The sequence below is a fragment of the Narcine bancroftii genome, chromosome 2 (genome assembly GCF_036971445.1).
Source record: "Narcine bancroftii isolate sNarBan1 chromosome 2, sNarBan1.hap1, whole genome shotgun sequence".
Taxonomy (NCBI): Eukaryota; Metazoa; Chordata; class Chondrichthyes; order Torpediniformes; family Narcinidae; genus Narcine; species Narcine bancroftii.
In genome coordinates, this window is record NC_091470.1 from 226,572,799 (window position 1) to 226,587,517 (window position 14,719).

A 14,719-nucleotide genomic window follows, 5' to 3' on the forward strand; every position below is an offset into this window, starting at 1 on the left:
CCTGGGTTTTGCATATGGGACAAATTTCCACAATGTCTCCATTTTTTGTTAAAATCCTGTAACCACAGAAGGTGGCACCTGTGCTGGGCAGCAGACCATGAGGGGTTTCAGACTCCAAGGGCACAGGACACCAGAAACTGGAGAACTGACCCTCGTTGGGAAGGATAAGCCTGGGAGATGACCCAACAGGAAGGCGACCATGGTAGCAGACCAGCGAGGGGCTCAGTGGCTGACAGATCCACACAGGCTGCGGGCAGCTGTTAACCAACGGTCGAAAGACTAAACGTATACTGCTGATTACTTGCAATCAAAGGACCCACACAGGCTGTGGGCTGCTGGAGATTGGCTTCTGGCAACCAGGTCTCAGACCCAAGACTCGAGGGTAAAAAGGGCTCTCAAAGAGCCTCGGGCGTTGAAAGCTTCTCAAGTTGTGCCTGAGGTGATCTGGAGCTTGGGCTGCCAATGGATTGAACCGGGGTCTGTGCAGCTGCAGGAGTGCCAGAGGGGTACTTCAGCGTCTCTGAAGGGGTACTCTTTTACTTCCCTTTCTCTTATTGTTGGGGCACCAGGCAATGTCCATGGCAACCCTTTGTTTGCCTTACAACAAGCAAAAGTGAATTTTGTGCATATTGCAATTTTTGTATTATTACATGACACTAAAAGGAATCTTGATCTCAATAAGCTAGTGTTCCAACTATGTTGGAATAATTTGGCTAGAGTTGAATTGTTTCTGCAACTGAAAACCATATTTTTTTTTTATTCCCAGCCTAAAATACATAAAGACTCAGCATAAAGTTTTGTTTTAAACAAAACAATTTCAACATCAGTGTGCAATTTTAAGCTATTGCACATTTGATCGGAGTAGGTGCACGGAGTTCATTCTGCTTTGATTGATTAAAATTATAGAATCAGTTCAGCATGAAATAATGATGTGCATTTAGCAAGGTGCCAATATCGATAATGATTGGCATATTCAAAGTTAAGTGTACTGCTTTTTAAATTTAAAAAAGAGTTAACACGCCCTTCCAGCCCATGACATCATGCCGCTCACCTCCTGGTGAAGGAGATGCAGAGAAGATGGCAACTGATCTATCCATGGAGAGCTGAAGGCCATCGTGACAGAACAAGGCTAGCTAGCTTCACCACCCCCACCCCTTCGCACTCCCCACACCTTCCCTCTGTGCTGTAAATAACTGAAGAGGCCACTTATGAGGCAGGAGACAATGGCCAATGCATACAAGAGTATCCTCACTCCCGTTCAATTTTCACAGAGCCCCTGTTTCCATAATCTGGTCTACTGAAATACGCATGTGGCAGATAATGTAAATTTTAACATGCCACATGAACCCGTGGCACCCAACTAACCTACAATTCCTGGTACGTTTTGAACAGAGGGAGGAAACTGGAGTCCCAAAGAAAACCCACATAGACATGGGGAGAATTCACCAACTCCATACTGACAGCACGGGATTTGAACTCCAGTCCTGATCGCTGGTGCTGTCGCAGCATTGCTCGAACCACTAGATTAACCATGCTACCCTATCAATATACATCTCTTTAATTTCACCTCCCTCCCCTCCACTCACTAAAAATTTAGATTTGAGAGTTTATTTTTCCAGTGATATACAAAATCATGAGAGGCACGAGTAAATGCAAGTGGTTTCTTACCACTGAGGTTAGGTGAGATGCAAACCAAAGGGCAAGACTTTGAGGTGAAAGGAGAAAAGTTTAGGGGGAACATTAGGGGTGGGAGTGTGGAACGAGTTGTCAGCTGAATTGGTAAATGCGGGCTTAATTTTCACATTTAAGAAAGACATCCAGAGAACTTATCTACTGCATCCGGTGCACCCTTTGTGGCCTTCTCTACATCGGAAAAAGCGGTCACAGACTGGGAGATCGTTTCACTCAGGACCTCCTCTTTGTTTGCAACCACAGTGATTTCCCAGTGGCCAACCATTTCAATTCTGGGTCACACTCATGGACTCACATGTCTATCCATGCCCTTGTGTACTGTCCCACCCTGACCACCCGCAGATTGGAGGAACAATACCCACTCTCCAGCCACATGGGATGAACATCGACTTTCCTGCTTTCCATTAAACCGGCTTGCCTTTTCTTTCCCCCTCCCCTTTCCTGTCTTTCCAGCTCTTCCACCCACCTAGCCCTGCCAATCCCCTCCCCTCATTGACTCTGTCTCCTCCATCCTTTCTCCACCTATCAACTCATGCCTTTGCCACTCCCCCACCCGAATCTTTAGTTCTGACGCTTGGCAGCATTTTCTCATACCTCGATGAAGGGCTTAAGCCCAAAACGTCCGTGATGTATCTTTGTCTTTGCTACATAAACAACAGTTTGGCCTGCTGAGCTTCTCCAGCATTTTAAATTTTACTTTAAGAAAAATTTCGACAGTTACATGGATGGGAAGGGTATAGAGGGCTATAGAATCGGTATAGGTAAGTGGGACAAGACTAGAAAGGTCAAAGGCCGGTTTCTGTGCTGTATCAGATTTCACTCCATTGAGAGTCTTAAAAAAAGGAGCCTCTATCCTCAAAGACCCCCACCACCCAGGCCAAGCCCTCTTCACTCTGCTACCATCTGGAAAAGGTACAGGAGCTTAAACACGAACACCCAGCAGCACAAGAACAGCTTCCTCCCTGCGGCCATCAGATTCCTGAATGATCAATGAACCTGACCGACTTTTCGTGCACTATTTTTATAAGATGGTTTATTTGAATGTTGGCACCCGATGCTGCCACAAAACAATGAATTTCGTGACTTGATCATGATAAATTCTGATTCTACGGTAAGAACTGTATTCTAGCCAGATAATCGTGCAAGATCCAGAAGAAATGTAACATTTCTGGTTATCAGCTCAGATATCAACATGTCCCATGGCTATACTGCGATCCTCACAACTGGGTCAGTGACCACCAGATCAGGCCAATGCAGGCTCTGTGGAATGCAAGGATGCAGGTGAATTCTGCACATGACTCAAGCTGGCACTTCAATGCTGGAGCATTAAAAAAAATTAGTATTCACAATAAAACGCATTTCAGTAGTTACACAATTTGGCCAATCATCAGGTTACAAATTGAATTTGCAGAAGAGTGAATTATTCCCTTTGGATTCTTCCTGCTCTTTTGATTCCTCAATCCCTTTAAAAATTGCTAAAAATCAATTACTTGTTTAAGGAAAATTTTCTTACTTGATTGACTGATGTTAAATCCTCATCTCAATGGTCTCCTCTTTTGATGACATTAATAGGGAGGGTTAATATTATTAAGATGACTAGCCTGCCTAGGTTCTTGTATGTTTTTTAAGCTGCCCCAATATTTGGTCCCAAATCCATTTTTGATTCATTAGACTCAATTATTTCCTCTTTTATATGGAAAAAACATTTTGGAAAAAATGTTCCTTCAAAATGCTATAAGAAATGGGGGCTTGGCATTACCTACTGTGAGACTTTATTGCTTGGCAGCAAATGTTGTGGATACATCATAATGAATATTCAGGTGCCTCAGGATGGATCGATTTAGAGATTAAATCCAATTAAAAGACACTCTCTTATCTCAATACTGGGAGCACATATGCTTTTTTCATTCTCCAAACTAACTAATCATTTGGTAGTGAGACATACTTTGTGTATTTGGCTCCAATTTAGAAAACATTTTGGTTATCATAGATTTTATTAATTAGCCCAATTTTACATACAGTAATTCCTTTATTTTTACCCTCTGTTCAAGGTATTGGATATACTCAATCATTTAAGTTACGTATTCAATCTTTCTTGGACTTGCATCGACAAAAACCTTGCCAGATATCTGGTATCTTCCAAATTTAAATTATCTAATCATTATTTCTTTCACTATTTACAGATTAGGAGTTTATTAAACTCCTTAATGTGGAGGCTTCCCCAAGATTTAGATTTTAATCTCATCTCAGAAGTACATAATTTTAGACCTCATCAAAAAGGCCTGCCTTCAGCCCTTTATGAACTACTTTTTACATTTAGCATTAGTTCTTTATCTAACCTTAAGACAATTTGGGAACAGGACTTTCAACCATTGTTTGCTGAAGATACATAGGAGTCTATTTTGAAAAATGTACATTCATCCTCTCTGTGTTAGACATTCCTTATTAGAATTTGAAGACCATAGGGCCCACTATCCCAAAGTTCAATAAACTAAATTTTACCCCAATATAACCTCTAAATGTGATAAGTGCACAATTCTGGAGGGTTCTTTATAATCATATGTTCTGGTTATGTCCTGTGGCAGCTCACCCACGCAACAGGTGCACTGGCTCCAGAATCGAAGGCAAGTCCATGGCAATTCTGACTGAGAGCTCAGGATGCAGGGCAACCTCACAGCCTGGCAGCTGAGGTCATAAAGGTCCCAGGAGTCACAAGAATTATCAGGTTCCAAGGGATTTAAATGTGTGGGAGATTTCCATTAAAGTTAGTTGGTTCAACTCATTTTCGACTCTGGTTCTTTCACTTGCTGCATGCCTAGTGCGACCACAGTTCCTCCTTCGTAACGACTGGAAAGAGGTATTTACTACACGGTCTTTAATTCTTGACATAAATCTCTCTCTGAGCCCATATATTGCTATTTTTAGAATGAGTGGACCAATGGACCTAAAATGGATTTCCCTAGTTGCCAGGAGGCTCCTGCAGCGGAAAGATGTTGTTCCCTATTTGGGGTTATTTTTTCAATTATTTTTTATTCTTTATTAAAAATCTTTTTCTCCCTCTTTTTCTCAACTTTTTGAACTATTAGTGCTGGTTTTGTTTGTAATCGCTCAGATAATAGGTTGGAGTTCTAAATTACATTAGTTAAGAGTTTTTTCCTTTCCTACATTTAAAAAAAATTGACAACCTGGATCAGACACATCTTGTTTTAGTAAGATGTAATTTTAATTTACTTTTACCTGAACTTTATATCATGTGTATCTATATTATTTTCTCAAAAAATGACAAAAATATAGAAAAATAAAGTAGTTATACAAATCATGAGAGCCAAGGCAATGAGAAAGGAGCATGTTCAGCGCCAACCTGCCATATCTGAAGTATGAAGCCCATCCTTGCTAGCAGGGAAGTGTTCAGTATCTCCACTGGGTCAGTGCCCCGAGTCATGAAAAGATGACAAATCCCAGCCTGTCTGTGAGGAGTTTGTACGTCTGCATGGGATTTCCCTGGGGGTCCGGTTTCCTCCCACCATTCGAAACATACCGGGGGGCGGGGGTGACAGTATAGAAATGTTTTTGGGACACACATACACATTAGGTTACATACATACACATTTAAAACAGATCTTATGTGATATACTGGAGAATTCATATCCAGAGTGACTTTGCAGAAGTTGTGAAGAATCCCTATGGAGAGTTCACAAGTTGGTGTTAATTGAATTGAGGTTATGGAATGAATAGACTATTGTCTTTAAAGCAACAACAAGAGACATACCGTCTCTTGAAACCTTTTGGCAAGGCTTTTGCACAGAAAGGTCATTTATGGGTTCTTGTTAACCTAAAAACAACAGATGCACCAGAAGACGGATTTTATTGTTTGCTGAAGATGGTGTTGTTTTGCAAGCATGGAGGTGGGGGGGTTTCAGTCAAGAAAGTTGGCACAGAGAGAGAGAGAGAGAGAGCGCACAAGTGGACTCAGAGTGTGAGAGAGACAGAGAGAAGCTTGTTGAAACTGAAGCAGAAGCTGTTGGAACTGAAACGGAAGCTCCAGAGTGCAAGTTGGCTATACAGCTGCCTATCTAAGATGTTTCACTTGGAATAAGAGAAACAGAAAGGAACTCTGTAGTAACCTGAAAGAAAGAGGTTGCCATCTGGAAAACCCTGATGGGGCAAGTTTCATCAGCAAGACACTGAGTTGACTAATGGTGGAACATCAGTTGTGGAAATCCTGGAACAACACATCTCTCTCTGCAAAACCAACAAGAACCTTCCTGAGTGGTAACCATTTACATTTCGAGCGCCAAAGCCTGGTGAACTTTATACATGTTAAATTCTGTGCACAGTATAAGAATTGCCTGCAACCAGTGAACTTGGAAAAATGAGAAGTGAGATTGGACTGTGAACCAAAGAACTTTCCTATATTTATACACACAATATATATATATATATATATATATGCGTTTAGATTTAAAAGGGGGTTAAGTTGGGTTAAGTTAAATAATTTAAAAATAGAGATAAGTTAAAGTGTGATTCTATTTCATGTTTAAAGATAATTAAAAGCATCTTTTGTTTAAGTAACCATTTGTTGAGTTGAATATCTATTGCTGCTGGGTTTTAGGGTCCTTTGGGCTCGAAACAGGATGCAAATTGAGCGACATGGACTTGTGGTCCGAAATGGCCTGTTTCTGTGCTGTATGCCTATATTTAAATGCCTTTTTCACCACCTTATCTACATGTGTTTCCACATTAGGGACTTGAATCCAAAGATCCCCCTATACATGAATATTCCTAAGGATCCTGCCATTTCATGTTAAACTTTCCTCTTACATTTGACCTCACAAAGTGCAACATCTCACACATCTGGATAAAGTTACAACATCTCTGCCCATACATCCAACTGATCTAAATACTGCTGTGTACTTTAACAAGCCTCTTTATTATCCAGAACACCACGAATTCCCATGATGTTTGCAAATTTATTAATCAGTCATTTTTGTACAAATCATTTACATAAATCACAAACAACAGATGTTTGTCACCAAAGACTCTTGTAAACTTCTGCTAGTGTACCATGGAAAGCAGACTGGCTGGCTGCATCACTGTCCGGTATCTCAGGCCAAGAATGAACCCCAGAGGGTTGTTAACTTGGCCTGCAACATCACGGGTACCAGACTTCACTCCATCGAGGACATCTACATGAGGCAGTGTCTTAAAAATGCACCCTCTATCCTCAAATAAATATGGAAAATAGTGAAATTTTACCAATAACAAACCAAAATTATGAGCACTTGAAAGTAAACAGTATACTTGAATGGAAAAATTATGGGATTAAATATTTTGGAATCATGCTTGATAACAATCTATATAAATTGTTATATTAGCTAAAATAGAAAAAGATTTGCACAAGTTGAAGGACCTGCCTCGGACCTTAATAGGAAGGGTTAACTACTAAAATGAAGATCATGCCAAAAAGTCCAATATTTGTTCCGATCAATGCCAATATATTTATCAAATAATTTTTTTTTTAAATAAATGGTATGGTTAGGCAATGTTTATAGAACAATAAAGTGCCGAGGATATTATTGACAAATTGATGTGGGACTACAAATCAGGGGCTTTGAGGATTCCGGGATTTTAAGAAACACCATCTGGCCTCACAGTTGAGGTTTTTGGCATTTTTTGGGGAAATCGGAATAATCGAATTGGGTACATAAGGCGCTACACAGGTTGGAGGAGGCATCACCCAAAGATTTTATTTATAGGTGGAACCTGAAATAATTAAGTCGACTAATCCAACATTGATTCATTCAATTAAAATATGCCAAGACATAATAGGAAGGAAGACTGGAATTTCTATAAGGGCTTCATGTGTAACTTTCCGTTTCTGCCTATGATCATGGGGAATAGGATTTTAAATATTTGGTCCCATAAGGGGATTAGGTATATTGTTGATTGTTATAAGGAAGGAATTTTAATGTCATTCAAACAAATGAAGCAAATATATGATGTCCTGAATTGCACCTTTCTTTGCTACCTGCAATTGAGTTTTTTTTTAAAAAGAGAAAGTTGGGGAACAATACAACTTCTCCGGGGTCAAGTCAATTGGAACGCATTTTATGGGTGGGTAATATAACTAAGCTTTATTACTCAAATTTATTTTACCCTCCAGACGGATGGGAAAAAGCTCAGAATTCATGGATCCAGGGAAAGCTGGGAAGCAGATTTAGCAGTGAACATATCAGAACATTCTTGGGCTGATTGGTGTAAAGAAGGGGTAACATCGATTATTAATGTGTGGTTTGGCGCAATACAATTTTCTTCAATTATATTTGACTCCCAAAGATGGGACGAACCAAAGCCTGAAATATCCGACAAATGTTTCCAAGGTGAAATAGAAGGAGGAACATTTTTCCTTTCAGTTTGGTCCTGTGTGTAAGTAAATGTTTTCTAGCAAGTGTCAGAAGTGTTATCTATGATTACAGGAGTCAACTTCCCCAGCAATCCAGAATTAGTAATCATTTAACTCAGTTCCAAATCTCATTTACTATGATTGCATTGGCAAAAGCTAAGAAATGAGTTGCCACCACGTGGAAATCAGATACAACGATTTCTCTGAAGAAAGGGAAATCAGAAAAGGAGTTGTATTCCTATGGAAAACATTAATAATTTAAGAAACAAAAACTGTACATTCTTGAAGAACTTTATGGTGCACAAGTGTAATACTGCTGCTGTAAATTTGTGATCTGTCCTCAGAATGTATAAGTGATGTGTTTGAAAACCAAAAATATTTTAAAAACATCGAATAAAGGGCAGACCTGATGAGCTGAATAACCCATTTCTGATCCTATGTCTATGGAAAGATACTAGCACGGGTAGAGCATTGGCTGATCGACAGGAAACAGAGAATGAGAATAAAGGAATCCTATTCTGGTTTGGCTCCTGGTTACCTGTCTCGTTTCACAAGGGTCAGTGTTGCAACCACTTCTTTTTACATTGTACATTACTGATTTGGATGCAGTATAAATGGTTTTGAGGCCAAGTTTGCAGATATTACAAAGATAGTTGAAGAAGCAGTTAGTGTGGAGGAAACAGAGAGGTTGCAGAGAGACAGATAGATTAGGAGAATTAGCAATGAAGTGGCAAGTGAAATACAATGTTGGAAAGTGTATGGTCATGTACTTAGGATAGAAGAGCAGGAATGTGATGTTCAGGGATTATAAGACACTGGTGAGACCTTGTTTGGAGATTTGGGTTCCTTATTTAAGGAAGGATGTGGTAACATTGAAGAGGGTTCAGAGAAGAATCACGAGAATAATACCGGTAATTAAGGGATTATCATATGAGGAATATTTGACCGCTGTTCGACTGAACTCCTTGGATTGGAGAGAATGAAGGGGGACATCAAAGAAGTATTTTGAATGTTGAAAAGCCTGGACAGAGTAGGTATGGCAAAGTTGTTTCCCATGGTAGAGGAGTCTAGGACAAGATGACAAATTCAGGACTGAAGGGCACCCATTTAAAAAAATGATACGGAAGAATTTCTTTAGCCAGAGAGTGCTGAACCTCTGGAATCTGCTACCACAGATGGCTGTGGAGGCCAGATCGTTGGGTGTGTTTAAGGCAGAAATTCATAGGTATATGAATAGTCAAGGTACCAAAGGTTATGAGGAGAAGGCAAGGGAGTGGCAAAATGGATCAGCTCATGGTGGAAAGGTGGAGCATACCCGTCAGGCTGAATGGCCTACTTCTGCTCCTATATCTTATGGAAAATAGCCTCACCAAGGTCAGTTTAATCATCTTCACGAAGGTCAAGTACAGTGGATACATCCTTCCAATATTGTACAATTGAAACATGACATCCCAGCACCTGTATTCAACTCCCTGACCAATGAGGGCAAGCATGCCAAATACCTTCTCCACCACCCTATCTACATGTGGCATAATTTCCATAGAACTATATACCTGTAACCCTTTGTTCTACAAAACTCTCCATTTACCACTCAAGTCCTGCAACACTTTGTACTTGTCCAATTTAAATTCCATCTGCCATTCCTTCAACAACTTTCCTATTTCCATTACATTTTCACTCATATAATGTGCACATGCAATATAACACACAGAAAATCATAAATTGTGTAAAAATATTTTCGTACAACACGCACACGCATGTACCATGCAGGTGTCGTATTCTAAATTCCATCTGGAAAAATCAATTTGCATTTAAATGGGACACGAGTCAAAACATACATGTATCTGCCATAGTTAATCTCCCACAATTAACACTCAACCAATGACCCCAAGAGGTGCCAATCATCCATATATAGATGATATCTTGCTGCAACATATTAGTAAGTTCTGGAGAGGAATCAATTAAATAGATCGAAGACCACATTCAGAATTAAGCAGGATTTTAATTCTAATGTCTCAAATCAGAGGCATTTGGCATGTTAATCTCCTCCCTCAGGGACTGGTCTGGGCAATTAACATTGATAAGGTGCAGTGCCCTGCCAGAATGTCCTGTTTATAGCAATATCATGGCATTCAGTACAGAGATATTCCCAAGATCAAAATTTCCCATACCCACTATAAACTGTGTGTGTCCTTTCATTGCTGCAATTACATTCTCATGCTCACTATAATGTTCCCATGCTCACTATAAATTGCCGGAGCATCTTTCCCACAGCTGCCATAAATTGTGTGCGTTCTTTCAATACCGTTATTATATTCCTATGCCCGCTATAACTTCCCATGCTCGCTATAAATTGCTGGTTCCACATTCCCACGGCTGCTATAAATTGTGTGCATTCTTTCAACATGTAAAAATATTCTTGTATAGCACATAAGCATATAATGCGCGGGGTGTACCTGATTTTTAAAATTGCACATGCATTATTATGCACAAAAATATGATATATCCAGCTGTAATCTTAAAATCTCCTTCACGTATGAAACACTGCATAACATGCTAAGTTTCTCCATAATTTTTTGAGTAAACTATAATCACAGTATCTGCAAACTTTCTTGTTCAACACTAATCTCCTTCATTGTCCATTTTAAACTTAATTCAGAAACAATTCAACTGCTTAATCTGAGAGCTTCAGTTCACATTGAAAGATGTTGAAACATGAATTGCACAATGACGTGTCATGAGGAGCACTTCCATCACCACGGAGATACTTGGATGATGTAACGTGGATCACAATGGCAAAGGCCTAAAACACTTTTGTACTTAACATGGTTTCACCTTTATAAGTGGGATGAAAAACTGATGCAATATAGTTCACCAGTACGGCACCATCTGCTCAACATTTGGAAGAAGATTCACGTAGAAAGGAAAAAACAAATTACCAACTACCAAAATTATTATTGATGCAAAAATCAACTCATCCCTTTCACAAAAGATAAAATTTCCTTTAGAGAATAGGAGAGAAAAAGGGATTAAAAGAATAGAAAATTATTTTTTGGGAAATAATTTATTATCCTTTGAACAAATGAAGTACAAATATGGAATAATTCACGGTACAATGTTTACATACCACCAACTGAAAACCTACTTAAAAGACAAATTGGGAAGCAGACTGAGATTACCAGAAGGAAACAGCTTTGAATATATGGTTAAAGTCACAATGATAATTAAAAGATTTATAACGAACATATACATCAAGCTGCAAGAGAAAGAAAATGATGATGTAAGCTATAAATCCAAACAAAAATGGGAACAAGATCTAAACAAAGATAAAAAATGAAATATGGGAAAAGCTATGCTCTGGAACTATGAGAAATATAATAAATATAATAAATACAAGGTTACGCATGATACAATATAATTGGTTACACATTGGTTACACACACCCCAAAAGTTAAATAAATGGGATCCAACAATATCAGATAGATGTTTTCGCTGTAAGAAGGAAACAGGAATAACAGTACATGCGATTTGGGCTTGTGAGAAAGTGAAAAAATTTTGGGAAGATCAAAATCAGATATTAAATAAAATCACAAATAGCAACATACCAAAAAAATCCAGAGATTTTTCTTCTCACTGACAAAAGGCAAAGGAGGAAAAACCCAACACCCAACCCCAACCAACCAATTTTCCCTTGCAACCGCTGCAATCGTGTCTGCCTGTCCCGCATCGGACTGGTCAGCCACAAACGAGCCTGCAGCTGACGTGGACTTTTTACCCCCTCCATAAATCTTCGTCCGCGAAGCCAAGCCAAAGAAAGAAGAAGAATATAAGTAGTAAAGAATTAGGCCTTAAACTGGATGAAGCGCAAAAAAGATTTATTATGATAGCCTTAGCGGTAGCAAAAAAATGATTAATGTCAACTTGAAAATCAGAAAAGAGCCTGAGAGTACAGCAATGGTACATAAAAATGAATAAATGTATTCCATTGGAAAAAATAACATACAATTTAAAAAATAAAGTCATGTTATTTGAACAAATTTGAGAACCGTACATGGAACACAACAGAGACGGCCTACCGCGGACCTCCACCCCGTAAAATTATAAAATGAGATGACAACTAAATGAACTGACGCCCTAAAATGATAGAATGAGAAGACGACAAAATGAACTGGCCCAGTGTGTAAAAGTAGATGACACAACTTTCTTATTTATTTTCATTGTGTGATGACATTGTTTAATGGGTTTATTGTATTGAACATTTAATGGGTTTGGAGGGGGGTGGGAGGAAGGGAGGGAAGGAGGGAGGAAAAAGGGGAGAAAATGACACTGTATATTCAAGAGGGAAATGTTTGTGTGTAATTTGATTACTATGGTTCATAGTGTGAAAAATTAAAAATTAAAAAAACAGGGTTTCACCAAATGCTTACATAACATAGCCTCCATGTGAAGTTGCCTCACTTGATGAGGTCAATGATGTGCAAATGCATGATTAATCACTGCAAATGTCAGTCTTTTATGTAGTAGTGCTTGAAAAAATGCATTAGTAGATTATTGCATACACTAACCAAGCTGATCCTGAAGCTACAGGTTTGAAGTTAGAAAAGGTACATTGCTGCAGCCTATGATGCAATTAAAGGCTGGCAAGGCTAGAACTGTAATAAAACTTGGCACAGTCCAGTAGCTCAATTAACCAGTTGTAAGGCATCACCACCTCTTTTTAAACAAAGGACAACAATGTTTCCGCCCCCCCCCCCCCCCCCCACCACATACAGTGCCCTCCATAATGTTTAGGACAAAGACAATTTTTTCCTTTATTTACCCCTGTGCTCCACAGTTTTAAATTTTTAATCAAACAATTCAATGTGATTAAAGTGCACATTCCAGATTTTATTCAAGGTTATTTGTATACATTTTGATTTGACCATGTAGATATTACAGCACTTTTTATACATAGTCCCGTCATTTCATGGGACCATATTTAGCTTCACAAGTGTTTGTGATTGCTCAAACATGTTTAATTGCTTCACTGATGCGGGTTGCTTCTAAGCTTTCGATCACCTTTGGAGTCTGTAGTTGCCATTTTTCAAAATGAGGGCCAGAGTTGTGCCAATGGAAGCCATTATGAGGCTGATAAACAAGAATAAAGCAGTAAGAGACATTGTCCAAAATTTAGGATGACCAAAATCAGCAGTTTGGAAACTCCAAGAAGAAAGAGCATACAGGTGAGCTCAGTAATTACAAAGGGACAGGTATGCAAAGGAAGACGTCCACTGCTGGTGACAGAAAAATTCTCATTATAATGAAGAAAAACCCCCTAAATGTCTGTCTGAAAGATCAGAAACACTCTTCAGGAGGCAGATGTGTCAATGACCACCGTCTTCAGAGACTTCATGAACAGAAATACAGAGGCTGCACTGCAAGATTCAAATCACTAGTTAGCTACAAAAACAGGATGGCCAGATTATATTTTGCCAAGAAGTATTTAAGTGTCTGCAAAATGGTAATGTGGACAGATAAGTCCAAGATGAACCTGTATCAGTGATAGCAAGAGCAAAGTGTGGAGGTGGAAAGGAACTGCCCAAGTTCCAGAGCACCTCATCTGTGAGACATGGTGGTGGGGTTGTTATGCCCTGGTTATGTATGGCTGCCACAGGTACTGGTGCTCATATCTTCATTGATGTTGTAACTGTTGAGGGAAGTAACAACATGAATTCTGAGGTGTATAGAAACATCTTAACTGCTCGAGTTCAAGCAAATGCCTCCAAATTCATTGGATAGAGCTCCATCCTACAGAAAGGCAATGATCCCAAACATACTGTTAAAACAGCAAAGGAGTTTTTCAAAGTTAAATACTGGAACATTCTTGAATGATCGTCAGTCACCCGATCCAAATCCAATTGAGCATGCCTTCCATATGCTGAATAGAAAACTTAGAGGACAAGTCCCCAAAACAGGCAGGAGCTGAAGATGGGTGCAGTAGAGGCCTGGCAGAGCATCACCAGTGAAGATTCTCAACACCTGGTGATGTCTATGAATCACAGACTTCAAGCAGTCATTGCCTGCAAGGGATATGTAACAAAGTGCTAAACATGACGACTTTAATATATATACCTTTGCTATGTCCCAAATGAGGGACATGAGGGGACTATGTATAGAAAGTGCTGTCATTTCTACATGGTCAAACAAAAATGTATACAAATATATTATGGAATTTGCACTTCAATCACGTGAATTGTTTGATTATAAATTTAAAATTGTGTCGCACGGGGGCAAATAAAAATGCTTTTGTCCCAAACATTATGGGGGCACTATATATTTGACAGAAATCAAATGCCTTTTTATACAACTTTTGCCACACAATTTCTTGTAAAAAGTCTAACCAGATTCATAGAAAGTTGAAGAAACCAAGAAAAATATGGTCGAAGTTGGCATTTCCAGAACTTTTAAAGTATCTCACCTGTTTGAGGACTTCCTGCTTCGATTTGCTCAGGTCTTCATATTTGATCTTCCACTGAGATAAATCTGCTTCTAGTTTTTCAATCTGCCTTCCAAGCGTGGTTTTGTCCCTGTGTTTAGAAATAATTTTACAGTTCAGTAATGAAAGTAACCAACAATAATTATGCA

The 14,719-nt window shown here is 39.1% G+C and overlaps 1 protein-coding gene across 8 annotated transcripts in view; it reads right to left on the reverse strand.

Annotated features, from left to right (window-relative positions):
• The window catches only part of LOC138755103 (coiled-coil domain-containing protein 102A-like), a 656,806-nt gene that overhangs the window by 376,399 nt on the left and 265,688 nt on the right, over window positions 1–14,719 (reverse strand). For all 8 annotated transcript variants that reach the window (XR_011352030.1, XM_069920398.1, XM_069920404.1 and 5 more), the window contains exon 9: window positions 14,553–14,661. Coding sequence is in view for 7 of the 8 variants with exons in the window: in XM_069920398.1 (XP_069776499.1) it covers window positions 14,553–14,661 (109 nt within the window). In the remaining variant the exon portion in view is untranslated. The remainder of the gene's footprint in view (window positions 1–14,552; window positions 14,662–14,719) is intronic.